This window comes from Vanessa atalanta, chromosome 2, assembly GCF_905147765.1.
Source record: "Vanessa atalanta chromosome 2, ilVanAtal1.2, whole genome shotgun sequence".
NCBI lineage: Eukaryota > Metazoa > Arthropoda > Insecta > Lepidoptera > Nymphalidae > Vanessa > Vanessa atalanta.
In genome coordinates, this window is record NC_061872.1 from 13,610,368 (window position 1) to 13,630,981 (window position 20,614).

The 20,614-nt window shown below is 32.7% G+C and overlaps 2 protein-coding genes across 2 annotated transcripts in view; one reads left to right on the forward strand and one right to left on the reverse strand.

The window, feature by feature from the left end:
- The window catches only part of LOC125073339 (innexin inx1), a 48,362-nt gene that overhangs the window by 12,759 nt on the left and 14,989 nt on the right, over positions 1-20,614 (forward strand). The window contains exons 2-4 of the mRNA XM_047684130.1: positions 6,839-7,219; positions 15,111-15,218; positions 16,633-16,788. Of these exons, the coding sequence (XP_047540086.1) occupies positions 6,968-7,219; positions 15,111-15,218; positions 16,633-16,788 (516 nt within the window). The 5' untranslated portion in view covers positions 6,839-6,967. The remainder of the gene's footprint in view (positions 1-6,838; positions 7,220-15,110; positions 15,219-16,632; positions 16,789-20,614) is intronic.
- On the reverse strand, positions 5,750-6,514 carry LOC125069573 (craniofacial development protein 2-like). Its single transcript, XM_047679106.1, has one exon. The coding sequence runs from the start codon at positions 6,512-6,514 to the stop codon at positions 5,750-5,752; it is 765 nt and encodes a 254-aa protein (XP_047535062.1).

The window sequence follows — 20,614 nt, forward strand, 5'->3', positions numbered from 1 at the left end:
ATCGGTAACACAGAAATATTATGTACCAGTAACCCAAAACAGTGGGTACACGATCACGAACAATCGGTCATTGAGCAACGAATGTTTGCACAACTGCTAGAAATGATTCTGTTAAATTACATCGTTATAGAATAGAATTAAAATACTATATTATTAACACATACATAATATTGACTTTTCAATTGTTCTTAAAATAATCAAGAATTTATATTTTTTGTAGTCCATTAGTAAACAAATAAATAAATAACAAATAAATAATATATGTATATATTTATACCTTCGGCCATTAACACTAATACTGCAGGAGGAATCAGCCAGTCTTACACTGCCGCCGCTTCGGCCCCAATCAAACAAGACAAAATAATTCTTTGACCCTATAATTACGCTGATTCGATCACCATTCAAACGCGAGTATAGTTAGTTCTAGTGTTCGGAATATATTACGAATAATACGAAAGACAATGTAAAACGTTTAGTAGGTTTTATTGTCTATCATTTTCTTAAATCTTCTAAAGTTTCTACTCTAGATGATGTTTATGGTTTTTTTTATCAAAGTTACGTTCAAAGTTATGATTTGACCTGAGATGATTAGCTATAGAAATATTTACCTTAGCACATATGCGATAAAAGAGCATTGAACTCAATGGGTTACATGGAAAGAGAAAATTATCTGAATAACATACTTTTATAATATCTTCTTAACCCAAGCGTTTATTATATTCATTTATAATTTGCTAGATTGTGTCTTAAAAGTATTATATAGCAATGTGAATTGTCGTTTATGCAGCGCTTTTGTTAGAAATACTGTAAAGTGTATAAATCATTTTTTTTTTTTTATTAATACGATCGAAGTTTATTCCTGTCAGGCAAATATAACAATGTCCATTTAAATACATACATATATAGGGTTATATGGTATTATGAATAGTTTGACTTTAAATTAAACATAAAATATACATATTGATATTTACTGATATATGACAAAAGTCAAAACAAATCAAAATATACTTTATAAATAAATAGGCTTTTACGAGTACTTTTGAATCGTCCTTTTACAGAATTGTATTAAACCAGCAAGAGTTTACTCTTTTCCAACATTTAAAATACAAATATTATTGTCCTGTAAGACTATCATAAGAAATACCGATAAATGTTAGCAAGTTCTGTTTCAAGTCTTAATTTATTAATATTTTAGATGAAATTTCAACTGAAAGTAGTAGTTAGTGAAAGTGTATTTAGAATCTCTGTAACAAGCGTCTGTTGACAGTATTGTAAAAAAAAACGTGCTAGTTAGATACATAAATATGACACATATTAAATATCTTTCTGATGCTAAAATATCTCTGTTCAAATTTTCGGGTACACGGTAAGTGTTAATAAACGGATAACGACAATTTTATTATCGACTTTGAATGTACTTTTAAGTTAATTTGTTAGCGAATTTCTTCGATAAATGTAAATATTTGATCTTAGCTTTTACTGGGCTTTTTTTCTTACAAAAGTTAACACCCGTGTAAAGAAAGCTGCGTATATTGTTTTATTCATTATTTTCTACAGTATTTGTTAATTTTAATGTTACACTGTTGAGCTACGGACACACGTGTAGCTGGTTTTCATCAAACACATGCAGTTTCATTCGATTTTTTCCTTCACCGCCGATCATGAGATGAATTGTAAACCTAAATCAAGCACGTAAATACTTTGTTGTGCTTGTTGGGTGTGCACATCGCTTCATGGCGCGTTGTGGACATTAATACAATTCTAGTAAAAAATAATGCATCAGAATAAATATATTTTACGGAGTAATCGAATTCTATGCCAATTTATTTTTTAATCTGTCGCGCTTTTCAAGTTTTATTGATTAAAAAATTGCAATTATAATATTAGTTATATAAGAAAACCTAGAACTATGAGACTATAGCCTATTCTAATCACAGGAGGCGTAAAGCAAATAAATAATTTTAACATAGAACTGTTATGATATAATTTTAGTCGGGATCAGTTATGGAATTCAACATATGGAATCAATGTTGACGATGTTGTTATCAGAACTTGGCTGTAAAATTAAAGTGGAATGGTTTTGTAATATAATTTAAGATATATAAAAAACAAGAACAGTTTGTATAATACAGCAGAGTTATTAGCAAATCATATGAAATGTGTTAATTATAGGTTTTATTTATCTTCTATCGGACTAGGTTGTCGTCACCGAACTGCATTACGAGTTTGTATTTATCTTGACTATCAATAAGCAAATGTAACACTTCTATATCGAATGAAGATTTTTGACTTTGATTGTGCATTGAATTAAGACAAATAAAAATGATTCGATCGAATGATATTAATAAAAAAATCTAATATCAGAAGGGTCGTTAGCCATTTGAGCAAGAACTGTTAGTAATGTATAAAAATAAATAAAGTACACTACGTTTTACTGAAATTTCTTTAACAAAAGTGTATTTTTGTTATCTAACGAATGCAGATCTACAGGAGATAAATTAGTAAGCAAATCGGGGAGTACCAGTGCCTCGGCTAATTCCACATAAACATTAATTAAGTTTTGAACTTGTCGTTATTTTTTGGGGGTAAATGTTCTGTAATATACATTACATATTTATATATAATACAAGTATTACGTAAGGTGTTTAATTTATATACATTAACTTAATGTGTATATAATATGAAATCAAATTAGGCAAACGATTTTCTGAGATTTATTTAATTACATGTTTTGTTACTTCCTGTGATTGACATCGATTCTAAAATACAATAATTTATTTTAACTTCAAATAACCATCGTGTTTAAATGTTGACGCTTGTTCGTTGGACTTTTGATTACCAAGGTGAAAATATAAAGGATATTCGTTGATTTTTATGCAGGATATTATAATGTGATTTAGAAATTGTGGTTTTAAATTAATTTAATTTTGTTAATTGACGTTTCAAAAATGCTCGTGTGACCCTACTTGGATTAGGTATGTTTTGTTTTTGCGGTTAGAAATAGTAAATTTTTCACTACTTGGCGAAAAGCAGTATCGGGTAAAAATAATGTATGGAAAAAGTTTTAAAGTTATCGGAGCATATATTTACCTTAGATTAGAGAATTTCAAGTGCTATACGAAGATTCTCACGATGATTTCAATCGTTGTTTAGCAAGATATTGAGTGTAACACAATTTGAACGTACGAGAAACTTGGCGTAACTCTCGTCTATCGGTGCGATATGCACGGGTTCTATCAATTTGACTTTCAAGTGTTAGTGGAGCACTATGCTCAATATGTGCCGATACAAATGTTGCATGTAAATATAATTATATAATTGAAATGTTAAATCAAATACCGTTGTCAGTGTAAATCTTCTACGCGCGCTTTTATAAGTGATGGATTCGTTTTTGTTGATGTGACATAAGTCAATTTGTTCTTAATGACAAGTTGATAAGTTATTAACAAATTATGTAATATCAAAAAATAAATATCGTCTTGCTGTTATATTATACTTGTGTTGATCAACTAGTCTAGTTTACAAAGTAAAGGGCAATTTTATAAGTAAAATTAACATATATTTGATGTTTTCAATTTGAATATAAATTCTTAATATTGAACATAAACGAATTAAATTCAAATAAACATTACAATTATAACCCGCGATTACTCTTTATCTAAAGCTAAAAACTTTCCGACTAAATATTTTTTGATTGTATTTTACATTAAAAACATTTTTGGGTGACATTCTACTGCATGACGTACAAAAATGTATGACCAAAATATTTGAAAATCTCACTGCTGGTATGCAACTTAAGCTTTTGTTTTTAAAATAGATTTCCATGCCATATAAAATTACTGAAAAAGCGAACACCCGACACCCCTCGCCCCTCTTACATATTGTTACCCATTTACATTTATTATAACTGACAATTGATTCTCATGACATTGGGAGACGTTTTTACTGCCATTAAAATTTTATAAGCAGATAATTTCCGTATCAGAAAACCGAGACTACATTTAGCGTAAAGTAATTCAACATAAGCTTAAATCATCCTCCTGCCCTTATCCCAATTTTACTTGGGGTCGGCGCAGCATGTCTTCTTCTTCCATACTTCTCTGTCAGACGTCATCTCACAAGTAACATTCTTTCTAACCATATCGTCTTTCACACAATCAGATAAGAATAACAAGACAGCCGGATTCCAGATATGTACTCATTCCTTAATCTATCCATTCGCGTAACACCACACATTGCTCTCAGCATTCTCATCTCCGCCACATGCAATTGTCTTTCAGTCATCCCTTTTATAGCCCAACACTCTGATTCATATAGAATAGCAGGTCTGATCATGGTCTTATAGATCTTCCCCTTAAGTCTAAGGGGAATACGGGGGTCACAAATTGTTCCCGTAACCTGCCGCCATTTCATCCACCCTGTGTTAATCCTGTGCTTTACCGTTCGATCTATTTCGCCATCGCCTTGAATGAGTGAACCGAGATACCGGAAGTCGGAGCAGACTGGAAGGGCTACGCCATCAAGCGCTATGGCTTCAGGACCGGAGAGACCGCCGAAATCGCAGAACATGTATTCAGTCTTCGTTCTACTGATTTTCAAGCCAACATTCTCCAGTTTCTGTTGCCAATCTTCCAATCTATTCTGGATCTCAGGTCCATCTTCACCAACCAGTACAATGTCGTCGGCAAAAAGCATGCACCAGGGTGCCTCCTCCTGTATGTTCGCCGTTAGAGCGTCCATAATCAGCAGGAAGAGGTAAGGACTTAGAGCCGACCCTTGGTGCAACCCTACAGCCACACTGAACTGGTCAGTGTTGCCGGCAGACGATCGGACGTAGGTACAGGATCCCCTGTACATAGCACGGACTAACTCCACATACTTCCCAGGCAAACCTTTCTCTTTCAATGCCCACCATAACACTTCACGAGGCACCCTATCATAGGCTTTCTCGAGATCAATGAATACCATGTGCAGGTTCTTGTGAGCACGTCTGTACTTCTCGCACAATTGGCGGAGTGCAAAAATAGCGTCCATTGTCCCTCGACCTGACATAAACCCAAACTGATTTTGGGCAATTTCACTCTCTTCTCGCAATCTTCTCTCTATTACCTTCTCCCATATTTTCATAGTATGTGACATGAGCTTTATCCCTCTATAGTTGTTGCAATCCTGTATATCCCCTTTATTTTTGAAGATGGGCACTAGCGAACTACTGCACCATTCTTGAGGGATGGTTTCTTCATGCAACAACTTATTGAAGAATAAAGTCAACCACATACATCCGTCAGTCTTTAACACCTTCCATACTTCAACTGGTATGTCATCTGGACCCAAAGCCTTCCCATTTTTCATACTTTTGACTGCTGTCATTATCTCATCCATGCTTATTTCTCTTACTAATCCCTTATATACTTGTGCCTCTTGGTTCTCCAATGGTATTCTTACCATTCCAGTCATTCTCTTCATTCATAAGCTTTTCAAAATAAATCTTCCATCGCTCTTTTATTTCCTCATCTCTACATAACACCTTACCAGCCTCATCTTTCATGCATTTGATATGTGTTATATCTCTCGATCGTCTTTCTCTCTCTTTCGTAATTCGGTAGAGTTCCTTCTGGCCTCTAGGGCTGTCCAGTGAGTTGTACAACTTTTCTTGTGCCTTAGCTCTGGCCACTGCTACCGCCTTCTTTCTTTTCTCTCCTCTTAAATTCCTTGTAAACTTCCTTTTTTTCATCTTTTAAACTTGTATTCACATTTTTACAACTTGCCATTCTTTAAATGCCACTTTCTTCTCTCTCAGTACATTTTGCACTTCCAAATTCCACCACCATGTATCCCTATCTATCAGACCTTTTCCTTTCGACTCTCCAAACACATCCTTTGCGACCTTCCTTATGTGCCTGGCCATCTCATTCCAACAATCATCTACCAATTTCTCTTCCATCTCATTCATTTCTATAATTTTCTCCACTATATGGTTCCTAAATCTACTAGCACATTCATCATTCTCTAACATACGCCATCTTGTCTTTGGAGGGGGCCGTAATTGGCTGTTTCTGGGGGAGACACTTAATTTAACATCCATCACCACAAGCCTATGTTGGGCGACTAATGCTTCGCCTGGCAGCACTTTACAGTTTTTGACACAGCATAGACTCCTCCGCCTCACTAAGAAGTAGTCTATCTGTGTCGCGTGGTGGCCACTCTTGTAGGTTATTAGGTGTTCCTCTTTTTTCTTAAACCACGTGTTTGTTATAGCCAGGTCGAAGGCACAGGCAGCTTGTAAAAGTGTCTCACCGTCAGCGTTCCGGTTTCCCAATCCCCACCCACCATGCACTCTCTCATATCCATCATTCTCTCTTCCTACATGGCCATTAAAATCACCACCCACGTAGACTTCCTCGCTATCCTGTATATTCATCAGCAGGCAATCAAAGTCCTCCCAAAACTTTTCTTTCACGCTCTCCTCACAGCCTGACTGCGGCGCATACACACTTACTAGATTCAGTGTCATGCCGTCCACAATCAGTTTAATCGCTATCAGTCTATCATTCGCTCTTTTTATATCCACCACACATTCTTTTAACCTACTATCTAAAACTATACCCACACCATTTCTCTTGCCATCACTTCCACAATAAAAACATAAGCTTAAATAACTATTGAAATATTAATTTAAAAATGTTTTATCTTTATGGTTATTAAAGCGGATCGTGAGACAATTCGAAACTCCGACGGGTCAGTGGAACAGAACGAAAAAAGCGATTAGCTTTTGTTTCTATGGTTAACTTTTTCCCACCTCATTTCAGTTTCACTCAGTTATCTTTCTTTGTTACAGACGAAAGCTCAGACAATAAACAAATATCGCAACGTCACATTCCGCGATATCAATTAAAGAAGACTGATTTTTATTAGAATACGAACATTCCTCGAATGATGTTATAGAAACGTATAGAAGTAAATCAAAATGTTCAAGTTACTCGGAGGTCTGAGCGTGTACTTCAAGTACCAGCCGGTGAAGACTGACAATGCCGTGTTTAGGCTGCACAATGTGTTCACGACGGTGCTGCTGCTGACCTGCTCGGTGATCATCACGGCGACCCAATATGTCGGACAGCCCATACAGTGCATCGTTGGCGGGGGACTTCCAGCGAATGTCGTGAACACTTTCTGCTGGATCACTTCGACATTTACTATGCCGGATGCCTTCGCGAGAGAGGTGAGTTGAACTTAATTTTAAATCATGCTTTACCAAAAAATAAAACCACTTTTAATACGACTGTCCAAAAAAGGAGTGTCTTTTCAGGTTTTATGTGTGTACGTACTTATGTGGGTTTCTTTATTCCATTTTAAATACCTAAACGGATTCGGATGTTTGAGGTATCGTTAGAATCGTTACATCATCCCGAGCAGCACACTGGCTATAAATAAATTGACTAAATATTCCAGAACAGTCGTGTTTTTTAATTTCGTGGTAAATAATAGTTTATTAAGCCCGTGTGGATATGTATTACCGACTTACCAACGATTCTGTCACCAAATATAAGCTTAGATAGTTGAATCGCTGTATTCAGATTTTAAGGGCAAGTGAGCCAGTGTAATTACATGCACAAGGTATGTTTTCAAATCCCATTTCTTACACTGGTTATGTCTAGGAATTGAGGTGACCACTTACAACCTTTATAAATAACTAAGAAAATTTAGCCACTGACCAACGAAATTTAACTGATTTTATATCAGTGATGTTGTATAAGATATGAGGCATGTAGATGATTAAATATGTTTTCCAATATTTTTATGTTAAACTATATTAGTCTTAAAATTATTTAAACTTTTTGCAAATTTATGACAATTGTAAACCATAATTATCGCCTAATGTATCATAAAAGGTAATTATAAAGTCAATAAAGATAAATCGAAGTACTCGTTTCCGTAGATAAAAAAAATCGCAACTTTAATGAGCTTTGAAAGGTATTACGTAAAGTAGGTACCTTACGTTTGTTGGTTTAGATATAATTTCTATAAATGAGGTTTTTACAGAATTTCTACGAGTCGAGTACTAAATAAATGAAAAACTTTACAAAGCACATCGCTGATTTCTTCTCTTTTGGTTTAATTCATGTCTAGTTGTTCCATATCCCATATCGGTAGGAGTTTTTACTACGACTAACAAATGTACGGATTATTCTCTAATATTGAACATTTTTGAATTTCAATGTTTAATACGTAATGATTTTTTTTTATGATCGTCTAGAACTTTGGAATTTTGGAAACTATATATCCTTAAATGTCTTTAAATGTGTTCGTTTTGCGTAGAAATATTCTCTAATGAATAAATGAATTTTAATGAATATAAAATTTAACGAGATGTCTACACACTAATTGCATTTTGATACGCGTCCCGAGTTTCATTCATGTCTTGAAATATAAATAGTCATAATCCGAAAGATTGTTTTTGAAATTTGCCAATTTTATAAAGAATATTTGAATTATAAATGCTGTACAAATCTGAAATTGTATTTGTATATTTATGTATTTAGTCCAATATTTTTTTAGAAAAATTAAGCAATTGAAAGACTCAGAATATTAGCTGCACTTTATATTAATACAGCCAATTTTAGATGCTTGCTGAAGCAGCTACCAGTTCCTTTATTTGTAGGGAATATTTAGTGTTGACCGTAAAGTTAAATTTACCCCCAACTTACCTTTGTCTAGTGTTAGTTTATTACAAGTAGTTAGCAAATAACCGTTGGTACGTCCGTCCGCTTCACTTTCAGCGTTGGCAGCGCGCCAGAACTTGGCTATTTCAGCGAACCTTTCCTTCCCAATCCCTTTGTCGTCCCTGTGTTTCTTTGTCTCATATTGTTTAAATTTGAAAATAATCTTCACAATAAAAATATTATGTTTGTATTTTTGTCGTCTAAGAATTCCTAAATTATTCACTCGATTGTGATGATTTGTGTGTTTGTTGTGATTGTTCTACTTACGTGTGCGAAACCGGTCCAAAAATGACATGATGTTTCTTATAAGATTTCCTTTCTGATGTCCTTCAATATAGACGTTGATTATAATCGTAATGTAAGGATGTACGTATTGTGATTTATTTTTATGAGATAATTTGACAATTACGTCGGATTTGATCGGCGAGCCAAAATGCAATTCGACAATGGTTGCGATTACAAATTTAGCTTCACTTCAAATTAGTCGTCGGTCAATTCAATGCTAAAGAGATGGATCGCTTAAAAAGAAGCGGTTGTCAATGTCATTTTTCTATCGTCGTTTGCTGGTCATGATCAAATCATTTCCGTACATTTTCACATTTTCCATAATTTCGTCTAGGCCCATCTATAACAATGTCACAGTTTCTGTATTCATAATTTAGTTACAGTGTTAAGAAATGCTCGTACGACGTTATTTAGTAATTACTTGTTTTTATCTATCTCTCCTCATACATTATGAAGCGGCGTAATGCTTAAAGGTCATATCAGTAACATTTCAGATATATAAAAATTGGTTTGTTTCTAATTAGCAACGTGTGTGTTGTGCAGGAGTCGACTTATTTGCGATGCATTGTTAAGTTTTATTATGTTTATGTTACGCCTACACATTTTATAAACAAAATGTTGCTTGTGTTATTACTCACTTGTTAAACGATGTTGATATTCAAGATATTTTTTATTTATTAAACATAAGTTTTATTAAAAATAATGTTATTTCAATACAATGGTTTAAAAAAGGAAATGTTAAGATTGCTTACCTCCTAGTGACCACATATGCACATATAATATAGCCTATTATATAATATTTATACAAAGAAATATGGGTAGTTGTTTTTATTGCGTTCAGGGTTCGAAGCATCGGTCAGGATGGTAAAAATTAAAACAATAAATAATTAAAATTTTTGTTTAGTAAACAAACCGCTTTCGAGCACCGCTTCAATCATGTTTCGTTCCGAAAGCATTTCATTTGCCTTGGACAGTCTTAAAAACATATTGTATATATTTATTGACCTATCCCGTCCTAGTACTGCTAAAAAACTCATTCCATCGGCTTCAGTCCTTCACTGCCTCCATCCAATCTCCGTTCACAAAACAAATACCTTCGCGTCACTGCTTCCAAAGACGCCTTAGCCATGTGAAATAATTAAAAAATAAATAAAATTAAAACCGTTCAAATCAGCACGAGTCAATATTCAGTATATCACTTGTTTATATTCCAATTGGTTGGGGTCGAAGCAATCAACGATCATGACATAAATCGGAGTAGATGAGTCGGGCTAGGTGCTGCCAATTGAGAAGTAACTGCCCACATCCTCACTCAAGCTATGACGTATCAGTATATCGTTTTGCCGCTCGAATTGGGCTCTTAATAAAAAATCTCTAATCATTAACTCAGTTTAATTAATTGAACTAAATTGAAAAGGTTCTATATTTTTTATTTGTTTGCACAATCAAATCAAAATATACTTTATTCAAGTAGGCTTTTACGAGCACTTGAATCGTCATTTAACAAACTATTTTAAGTAAAGCTACCACCGGTTCGGAATGTAGATCTACCGAGAAGAATCGGCAAGAAACTCAGTAGTTACTCTTTTTCAACATCTGAAAATACAGTCATGTTAGTTAAATACGTCATGTATGTTATGTCTCCTGCCTGGAAGTCAACAAGCAGTACCTCCACGCTTTTTTATCATCTATATAATCTTGTATCGAATAATATGCCTTCTTTACCAATGTATTTTTTTTACAGATGATTTGAATTTATGAAACTGCAAAGTTAAATAAAGTGGCCTTAAACGTAATATGTTTCTTTGTTAGATTTATTTGGATTATTAAGGGTTATGTAATTAAGTGCTTAAAAATGTATTTATTTGCGGCACATATTATTTTTAATATTCGAATAAAGAAGCTATGGCAATAAACGAAGCGAACCCGAATAGTAATGAGGCCATTGTTCCAGTTACAAAAAATCTATTACAAAAAGGATAGAATAATAATTAATGTTGCGATCTTAACATTGCAATCCACTAGTTGACAAACGTATGTTCAATGAAGTTCACTATTTTTATTCGAATTTTCCATTGAAAATTTTAAACAAATGAGCAGGATAAATTATATATGTATCATCAGTGAGTAAAATCAAAGTGATTTATAAGATGACAATGCACTTCTTAAGGTTAATAGGGAAATATTTAAAATATATTAAAGGCTGTAGGTATATGTTGCTGCCATTCTGAGCCAAGGCGTATACTCCTTTTAAGGAGGTTTGGAGTTTATTAAGTACACATCAAGAACAAAATAGGTTTTATGTTATGAAATATGATATTATTTCTCCTAAAAGGTTCGACCAAAGTTTTAGCATTATCTGTAAGATGTATCCTATTTGTATATAATATATACAAATGATTTATATTAGAATATATAAAGTAATTTTATCGAAGGGATTTCTATAGATTCGTTAAAATAAAAATGCCTCACGTCAAAGAAACAAAAATTATACATCATACACAAAAAGCTTGTAAACCCACAAACACACATTATAGCAAAAGTGTCGGAACGGGTGAAGTGTTACACTTATTTCGACCAAGTTTTCGTTCGCCAAGCGTCGAGAGTTTGCGAACAAGAATTTCGTCCCAAAAACCCGTATGTTTTGTGTGTCTCTCGACTGTTGTTAAGTCGGCTTTCGTCGGTAGCTTGGCTATGAATTATAGTTTTCTTTATTTAAAAATGACCCAATCACTGAAACCGATTCTTTGCAATGTTACAAAAATATACGTGATCAAGGAATACGGTAACATTATTGCTATTTCTATGTTATTCTATGTTCTCCTTTTGAGGACGATGATTTAGAAATTATTTGATCAAGCTGTGCCAATGCGGGTTGGTGGTGCACATGCAGGTCTCCTTACGATCTTTTATTTCACCAACAAGCTCAAATAGATCAACACAAATGTTACAATTACACATTATAAACATTATGTGTAGTGTTTGCCAGGTTTTGAACCTGATTTGGACCAATTCGGTGTTTATTTGGGTCAAATGTTCGTCTCGATCATTTAGACCTTGTATTATACGAATTTAAAAAAAAAAACATTTGGCTGAATATGTTAGAAGTTAGAATCAAATTGAAGACCTCAACATTCATAATACAAGAGCAAGATTGACGAGATCAAAGAGGTCTTTAATTTATCAATCGGGAGTCTTTGATAAGCGAATTTAGTATACCGTTGAATTCATACAAGGCTGCAGTTGTTGTGTGATCGTTGGCGTCTCTTTGAACCATCTTCATTCATTTTGATCTTGGGTCAACCAAGGGTCATCTTAATATATATTTTTTAATTAAATTGATCTCAAAGTATATTTAAGATAAATATTTGACATAAGTATTTATTAAATATATTTTTATTATCCGTATTTTTTTTAATGAAACTTTTTTTGCCAACTCTACAGTTGTAATCAAACTGACCTGTTTTTCTTATATTGTTATTTGAAGTCAATTTTGTACGCCATTGTTTATAAACATATAAGTAAGAAAAAAGAAATCTGGAACAATGGAATATCGGACCAATAAATATCGATTAGAGAAATAAAATATACGTATCTACATAAAATATTATATTTAATATTTACGTTTATATATATATATATATATATATATATATATATATATAAATATATATATATTAATATTCTCAAAACGCAGAACAAAGGCAAGCAGAGTCTGAGAAAACTATTCTAAAAAGAAAAAAAAAAAAATTCTCTTCGATTTCTGAAAATACATAATGTATTATGTTTTTCCTCATTCAATTCCAAAAACATCAATGAGTCAATAAGAACTTTTAATAAAATTACCACAATCATTCTAGCATGGCTAACGCGGTTAACTTCATCCAGCAAAATTGTCGACGTTTAGTTTCTGACTGGTACCATTGATAGAATAGAAAGATAGCATAGCGTTGAATATTAATTCCATATGGTGTTAAGGACAGGCGATAAAGTTTATTGTCCTAGGAACAAGTGTAGTGAGTCGTGTCTCATGAGATTCGTGATTCATGACGTGTATCACGTGCACATGCATTTAATTCATATTCCTCATTGAATTACCATTTGGGCGTAGCTATATAGAGAGGTGAGGAAAACGAAATTTATTGCATATTGCTAGGGCTACCAACGCGTCACAATTAAAAACTCTTTTGTGAAAATACTTTTTAATAATAATGAGTTCGTTTTTCATTATGATCCTACTAGGTATTGTATGACCTGAATGAAAACTAAGTAATTAGAAAAGTATAATTTTAAAAAGGAATAATATAATTCAATGCATACTTTATTTAACATCAAACACATGACAAAATAATAGAAATAAAATACAAAAGGCGACGTAATTAATACTTTAAAGGCGATGATAGCTCGTGAACACGACAAGAGCAATTCTGTCTAAACGTCTGGTAAATATAAAAAAGTATCGTCAAAATCCGAACATAATTAATTATATAAAAAATATTTTTACTAGTTCGCGAATCCGCAGCTTCGCCCACTTGTTCAGTTTGTGACGTTTTCCTTGCATAACAGTTACTTATGTACATATGAAAGACGATTAGTGATATTTCAGTTAACGAAGCATTGTGCTTCGTACTGTTTTGAAATACCAAGCTATTAGCTAAATTGATAATTTTAAATGTATGGCGATTGTGCACGAACATAATGTGACATGACTTAGAGGACTTGGGATTATTTATAATTCATTATTTTAGATGATGGCTTTATTAAACACTTTATCGCCTCATTTCCAACGAATAAATTAGGTTTTATGATATAGGTATTTTGCGTAACTATTATTTGGTAGCACTCACTTATTATGTGTGTTACTTTTACTTTTATTCATTTAATATCAGAACATCCCTACATAGGTACACATTTAAAAGAAAATTTTCACACTTTACTTAAATTCTCACGTATAAAAACTATTTTATTAGCTAACGAATTTAAAAATAGACTATTTAAAAGTATTTACTGTACCATTGCCGTAAAGATTGCAGTTTCCGGAGTACAGAGTAGAATGTCTTTATAAATGCAAGCAATTTGCTGGCAATCCGAACTAATGCATTTCTGTTTAACTTATATCCTGTTATCTTCCGTGTTGTATAAAAGTATTCGCGATCCGGCACGTTTTGCACTTAATGCGCCTGCGCATGACGCAAGTAGTATATGTCTTAGAATCTATGAATAATTATATCTTAAGCAATTTAGTGACGTTTCAGATTATAATTTATTTTTGTATTTCAATATTAATACTCGAAATTTAAATGCGTAAAATGTAATTAATGAAATAAGAAAAAAAAAAAGGAAACTGAACATTTATAAACACTAAACAGCGAAGTAAAATAAGTAGTTATTATATTGATACCGTAATTTACTTTTTTAATGTTAGAAGCGAATTTAAATACATTTTTGGTTATGAATAAATATAACATTTTGATGATGATAGATTTTACTGGCGATTTATTCAAAAATATATCTAAATTAGATCCAAAACATTTGGAAATATTTACACCTAATGTAATATCACTAATAATGTAATCTATTTTGAACACTAACATCTCCAATTGATATTGTCGAATTGGTTTAAATTTCAGTTGCAAGATGTTACAGGTGTAATTAATGATAGCTTCTAAAGAAACCTTCATCGATTTCAAAAATGCTTACAATATATTTCTATGTTAAAGTATTTATATTTTAAAAGGCTCTTGCGGTTCAGATTTTAGACAGTGATTCATGTTCAGTAGTGTGATGTCATAATAACAGGCTGGGGTGATTCGCATCGGCACTGATAACGGTTTGGAAAATTGACCCAATGATCCAGTGCCTCTAAGACTAAATATACTGATTAATTGGCAAAAGCATTTTTCACCTTTTGTACCTTAGAGTAAGTACAATATAAATAAAAAATGTTATAAGTTTAAAGCTTATGTACATAATTAGTTCTCTGTCTCAAATCAGATATCTTTGACAATTTCAATTGCCGTGGGATTGTTTTTGAACGAAAAAATAAGACTTATTGTGCTGTTGTTATATATATGTATGTCTATTTTAATTGTATTGGTTTTCCAGGCAGGCAAAGAGGTCGCACACCCTGGTATTATGAACGAGTATGACAGCTCACAAGAGAAGAAGTACTACACGTACTATCAGTGGGTGTGCTTCGTGCTCTTCTTCCAGGTTTGTAGACTAGTTAAGTTAATAATTACTAGTTAATAAGTAATTTCGGCAAACTTCAAACGTTGTATTTATCAGACCGTCATCCCGTTTAGCGTAATTAACTTTTTCCTGTGTGTCTCTGTAATGACATCTAATTGATCTGAGAATTTATGTTTTTTGCTCACAAAATATACGCAAAATTTATTTTCCTTTATATCTAGTATTTGTCCGAATATCGCGTATTTTATATGAGTATTTATTTATCCAGGGCCCAGACTAAGTCAAATATATACCAAATTTCATTGCTATCAATTTACTTGATTAGTTTCTAACAGATAATAAACATTTACTTATTATTTTTGTATTTTTAATATCGGTTTGATTGTTTGAAGAAGTTTATTTGGATTTATTTTAAGAGATTACTGTATCCTTGAACTAACAAAGCGCCAAATTCACAATAGACTTTACAAATAAATTTAATCTAGGAATATTTTACTATTAGGTATATAGGTAAATGAAACCAGGATATGCATATCTCAATTAAATACTACTTCGAAATCACTGATTCATAGGTGATGGGTAAAAAAACGGATTTACCGCAAAGGAATCTTACTTAAAAGTAGACTTAACACGTATTAAATTAAACAGTTTTTTTTTTAATTTTGTCGTTTTAACAAATAAATAAGAAGTAATTAGCTCGTCTAAAATAATTGTAAATGACGTTATAGATGCTTCTATAACGACATTTACAAGTACTAGTAGGGTTTTAGTATAGTTCACTAACATGTGCAATAGATAAAGAAAAAGAAATTGCTTTTATATTCTTACTGATATTATAAATACGAAAGTGAGTTTGTTTATTTGTTGTGTTGTGTCCACTAATGTCATCATCATAAGATTTTGACCTCATACGTAGGCGAAACCATAGGTCGAAACTAGTCGCTTATAAAGGCATAGTTTGATCATGCTGTAAGTTAATTAGGCCCATTGACAGTTATATTTAGATTATTTGTAAACTATGTGTGTGACTTGAATGTCGATACTAAAGTGGTAATCACACGTGCAAATACGGGCAACAATCGCCACCGTCTACGGTTAACGGTTCTCTAGACATGCTAACAACTTGGTTATTAGTATTTAAAATTTGACCTAGAACAACTACTTTCTTTGAAAAGGCTTAAGTTTTATCTGGGGCAGATTCGATGCATTCAAAATGTCACCGACCCAATAATATTAATCTATAAATATATTTTTAAAGAACATAAGGAAATATGAAATAATTATCCGTGTTTAAGTTCGAACAAAATTTACAAGAAATATCACGTTTGCCTTAAAAAATAGTTAAACAATTTGATGAAAATATTGGTACAAAATCAATAGTAATTTTATTGATAGCGAGAGATTCGTGTGCTGAATTATTTTGCGTTTGTTCTAGGCTATAATGTGTTACACGCCCAAGTATTTGTGGGACGCGTTCGAGGGCGGACTCCTGCGAACTATCGTTATGGGGTTGAACATTGGCGTCTGTCATGCCGAAGAGAAAGAGAAGAAGAAGGAAGTCATCATCAACTACCTCATCAGACACGAAAGGGTGAGTGTGGCAATTTGTTTGGTTGCTGTCTCGTTAAGGTTCAATCTTTATTAATACTAGTATGTCTCCCGCGAAATTCATATTTATTCAAAAGATTTTTTAGGAAATCCGAAACCTAGAAAAGGTTTTGTTTTGATTTCATATCATTGTAAACTGCAAGTAAGTCATCTACATTTGGCGCCAAAATGAAGAAATCTATTTTAAATTTTTTTTTTAATATCAAATAGTATACATTAGTCCAGTTAGAATTGTCGAAAACAATTTGCTTTAATTTGGTTTAAGTTTTTAATTTTTTTGTTCTTATACAGCCGTAGTATCGTTCATTAACCGGCCAGTAACTTTTTTCTGCTCTCTAAAATTACCTCTTCATAACAATTTAGAAAAGTGCAATCAAGAATCCTTTTTATTTTTCTGCACATCTACAGCTGAAGCTGTTCAAAATGAGACCGTAACCAAATTTTTATATGCGGCTGTCGCCCCATAATCCCTGGGACAAAAATCGGCTTACGATATTTATATTTAAGATGTGAATAAAATATGATAGAATTTCAATATAGACAGTAGTGTGATGCAAATCTTGGTTTCCTAATCATGCTGTATTGGTATACATTTTACCTACTTGACATAAATCAAGTTCAAATAATATATGTACTTTATTCAATACTGAATTTAATGTATCGGTCATATTATGATTTTAATGCTCGCTTAAATTTTTATTTGTATTTTACTGTAAGCATTTAATTTAAATGCCAATTAAAATTGAATTATTATTATTCAGTTATTAATAAAGCATTATTCCAATTTCTATAATAACTTATTTTCGGTTATCATTAAAAAGTATCGTCAACAAACAAAACACAAAACCACAAAATTATAATTAAAAGGAAAATCATTTACATAACCTAAAAAATATTCATGTCCCTAAATTCCCTGTGAAACATCAATTATTAGTACAAATCCAAATTACTCTATTCCATCTATGAGCAATGCAATGAAATCAGGAAATTTCCCTTAAACAACGTAATATTGTAACTTTTTTATGTAAGCTAACTCCATAATAGCTACAAACACCATCAATCTCTCAAGATGAATCTCAGAGTACATCATTAGCATTGTGATTTCTTCCATGCATCGTTTATATACTTAAAAAGCAGGTAGGTAGAGTATTCGTATAGTTTCTTGTTCTAGGTAATTCTATTTGAATCCGCGGTTTTACCCGTGCGTAATTTATGAAACTATCGCACACAAACCGTCACCTTCTGCCCTTTAGCCCTCGAGGGGTGAATTATAAAAAGTAGTCTGTGTTCTTCCCATCATTTAAATCGGTCACCGTTGAATATTATATTTATGCATGCAGTGCTGAATGCCGACTCCGTTTCGTTCTCGACTGTTTTTTTTCTAATTTTCAAAGAAGTGAATTTATATATATTTAATCAAAGTTACTTTTTATTTATTTAGGAGTTACTTCTTTTGGATCGCAATCACAATATGCTATACGTATTGATATACTTATTTTTGTATTGGTGTTGTTGTTGATACTTAGTCAGAAACTTTCACAAAACTGCCAGCAAAGTACTAGGTTTTAACTAGAGCTTGATGGACGTATAGTACACGAACAAAAACAAGGATTGCATTATATAATATATTATCCAACATTTATATAACCTCATATTATAGTTGCCAAATCATACTTATTACCACAAAAAATAGAGAGAAAAATCCAGAAAATAGCAGTAAAACATTAATAGGATGTTATAAAATATCATTTTTAATGAAATACCACTATATTTTAATTATTTATGAACAATGTCCAAACTTACCTTTAATAATTATTCTCAAAGTTAATAAGAATCAATCCGGTCAAAACGCAAAAGCTAAACAATGGTCACACCTAGCGAATATCAATTAGTGCTGGGAGCGAAGACGCGTGTGTTGCGTCCTTAATGTTGCAAGTTCATTGCTTGGAAATGGTCGTACGTTGAATAGCAATTATATTTGTCGGCGTAGAAAGGATGTGCATTTTTTTCAAAATGCGAAATGAATATTAATAAATTTCAAATGCTATTATAATGGAGAATTCTTATGGCAACATTATTCTTTTATTTTATAATATGGGTAGGGGGGTGGGCCAATGTTCCACCTGGGAGCGCCCATAGATAATGGCGCAAGAAATGTTATTTCTTTCAACCTTAATGCGATACCGCCCGTTGGAACTAAGATGGACCATTGTGCCTGTAGTTACACTGGTTTACTTTCCCTTTAAACTGTAACAGAACAAAACTGAGTATTGCTGGTTGCAGGTCGAAAATTTGATAAGTAGGTGATAACTTCCCAGACGGGTTTGCACAGAGCCCTGCCACCTAGTAATATAGTAAATTTTATGATTATTTTTGAATCGCCAACTTGGTTTAGTTTTCCACCGTTTCTAGAATATTACTCAATTGAAGATGGTGTGAAGATACTCAGCAAAAGTTTTCGTATTAAGTATGCAAGTCTGAAGTTTTAGAGTTGGTAACAAATGTGAGTTAACTTTTTGTCCAGGGTGATGTTAGACAAACACCCATTGTTCCGTCCTCATTCACAAAACCAGTCATTCTATTTTGAAATTTACAAGAAATATCGCATTATATAAAATAAGATCATTAGGTAGGTTTCGCTTTTGAACCTTTTCCTAACGTCTATGGACCGTGTCGAAGCGAGATCGTGACAGACAATCAAAATTGCACCAATATTTTTTGTACACGGTCGTTGACCACGATACGTTCAATGATCGGTTGCGTAACGTAAAACATCATCCATCAACTTTTTACTATTAACAATACCTTCGTCTATATAGCACAAAAACAGCAATGGTTGTCATACATTTCGAGCTATACCGTGGTTCTTTACATTTCCGGTTTTGAAATTATGACTACATAGAAGTTTTATTCGATTAGCGTGGCTTTTCCTCGTTTATCGATTCTTTGTGACAGCTGGAGTGAGTCATGTAATGAAATTTGTTTCTCCGAAATTTCCCCTATCAAGCCATCGAAAGTCTTCAATTGATCAACGTTTACATGAACAGTTGGCTTTAATTAAAACACGTCGTGTTTACCTAAATTTCCATTTCTGACTACTTTCTATTTATTTTTAAATTTAAGAATTTGCTCGGCTTTCAAATTTTATTCATTTTGCTTGAAATTATTTATTGCGTTTTATAACTGAATACATCTTTTACTACCGTAACGAGTCAGACAATTTATAAGAAGTTACGGAAGTTAAACTTGAATACTGTTAAGCATCGCTAATCGTTGTTTTTGTCGATGAATTTGAATGATCCTTTATTTTTATTGTTAATATCTTAGTCACATTTGTAATGAGTACTGCTTTTAAAATTGTAATTTGAGTGTTTTACTTAGATATTATATTGTATACTTTCGTTAGTTTACTTAAGGCACTAGTGATCGTCTTGTTCAAGTCTGCGTGCGTGTTCTGTTCCTAACTTACCGTGGTACGTGCTTACTCGAGCATGAAGCTCATTCAATAGTCACAAGTGGCCACGTGTTTTCATGTAATTGTTCCGTGAATGGTCTGTTTTTATGTTTGTTTTTTCTTCAGTCGCTTCTGTATCTGATTCTGGTAACACTTGAATATCCTTAGTTTCTCACGTTCGTTTGTTTATTCAGATGGTATGTTGCTTACTACGAGTGCGTGTATTTGTTTTGCTTATTAATCAGAAATTAAACGTAAATTATTTACGTACATCCATACTGTTTCAAGATAAACGATCTTATACAACATAGTTCGAATTTATTGAACAGACATACTTAGTAACCTTTTTCATAGC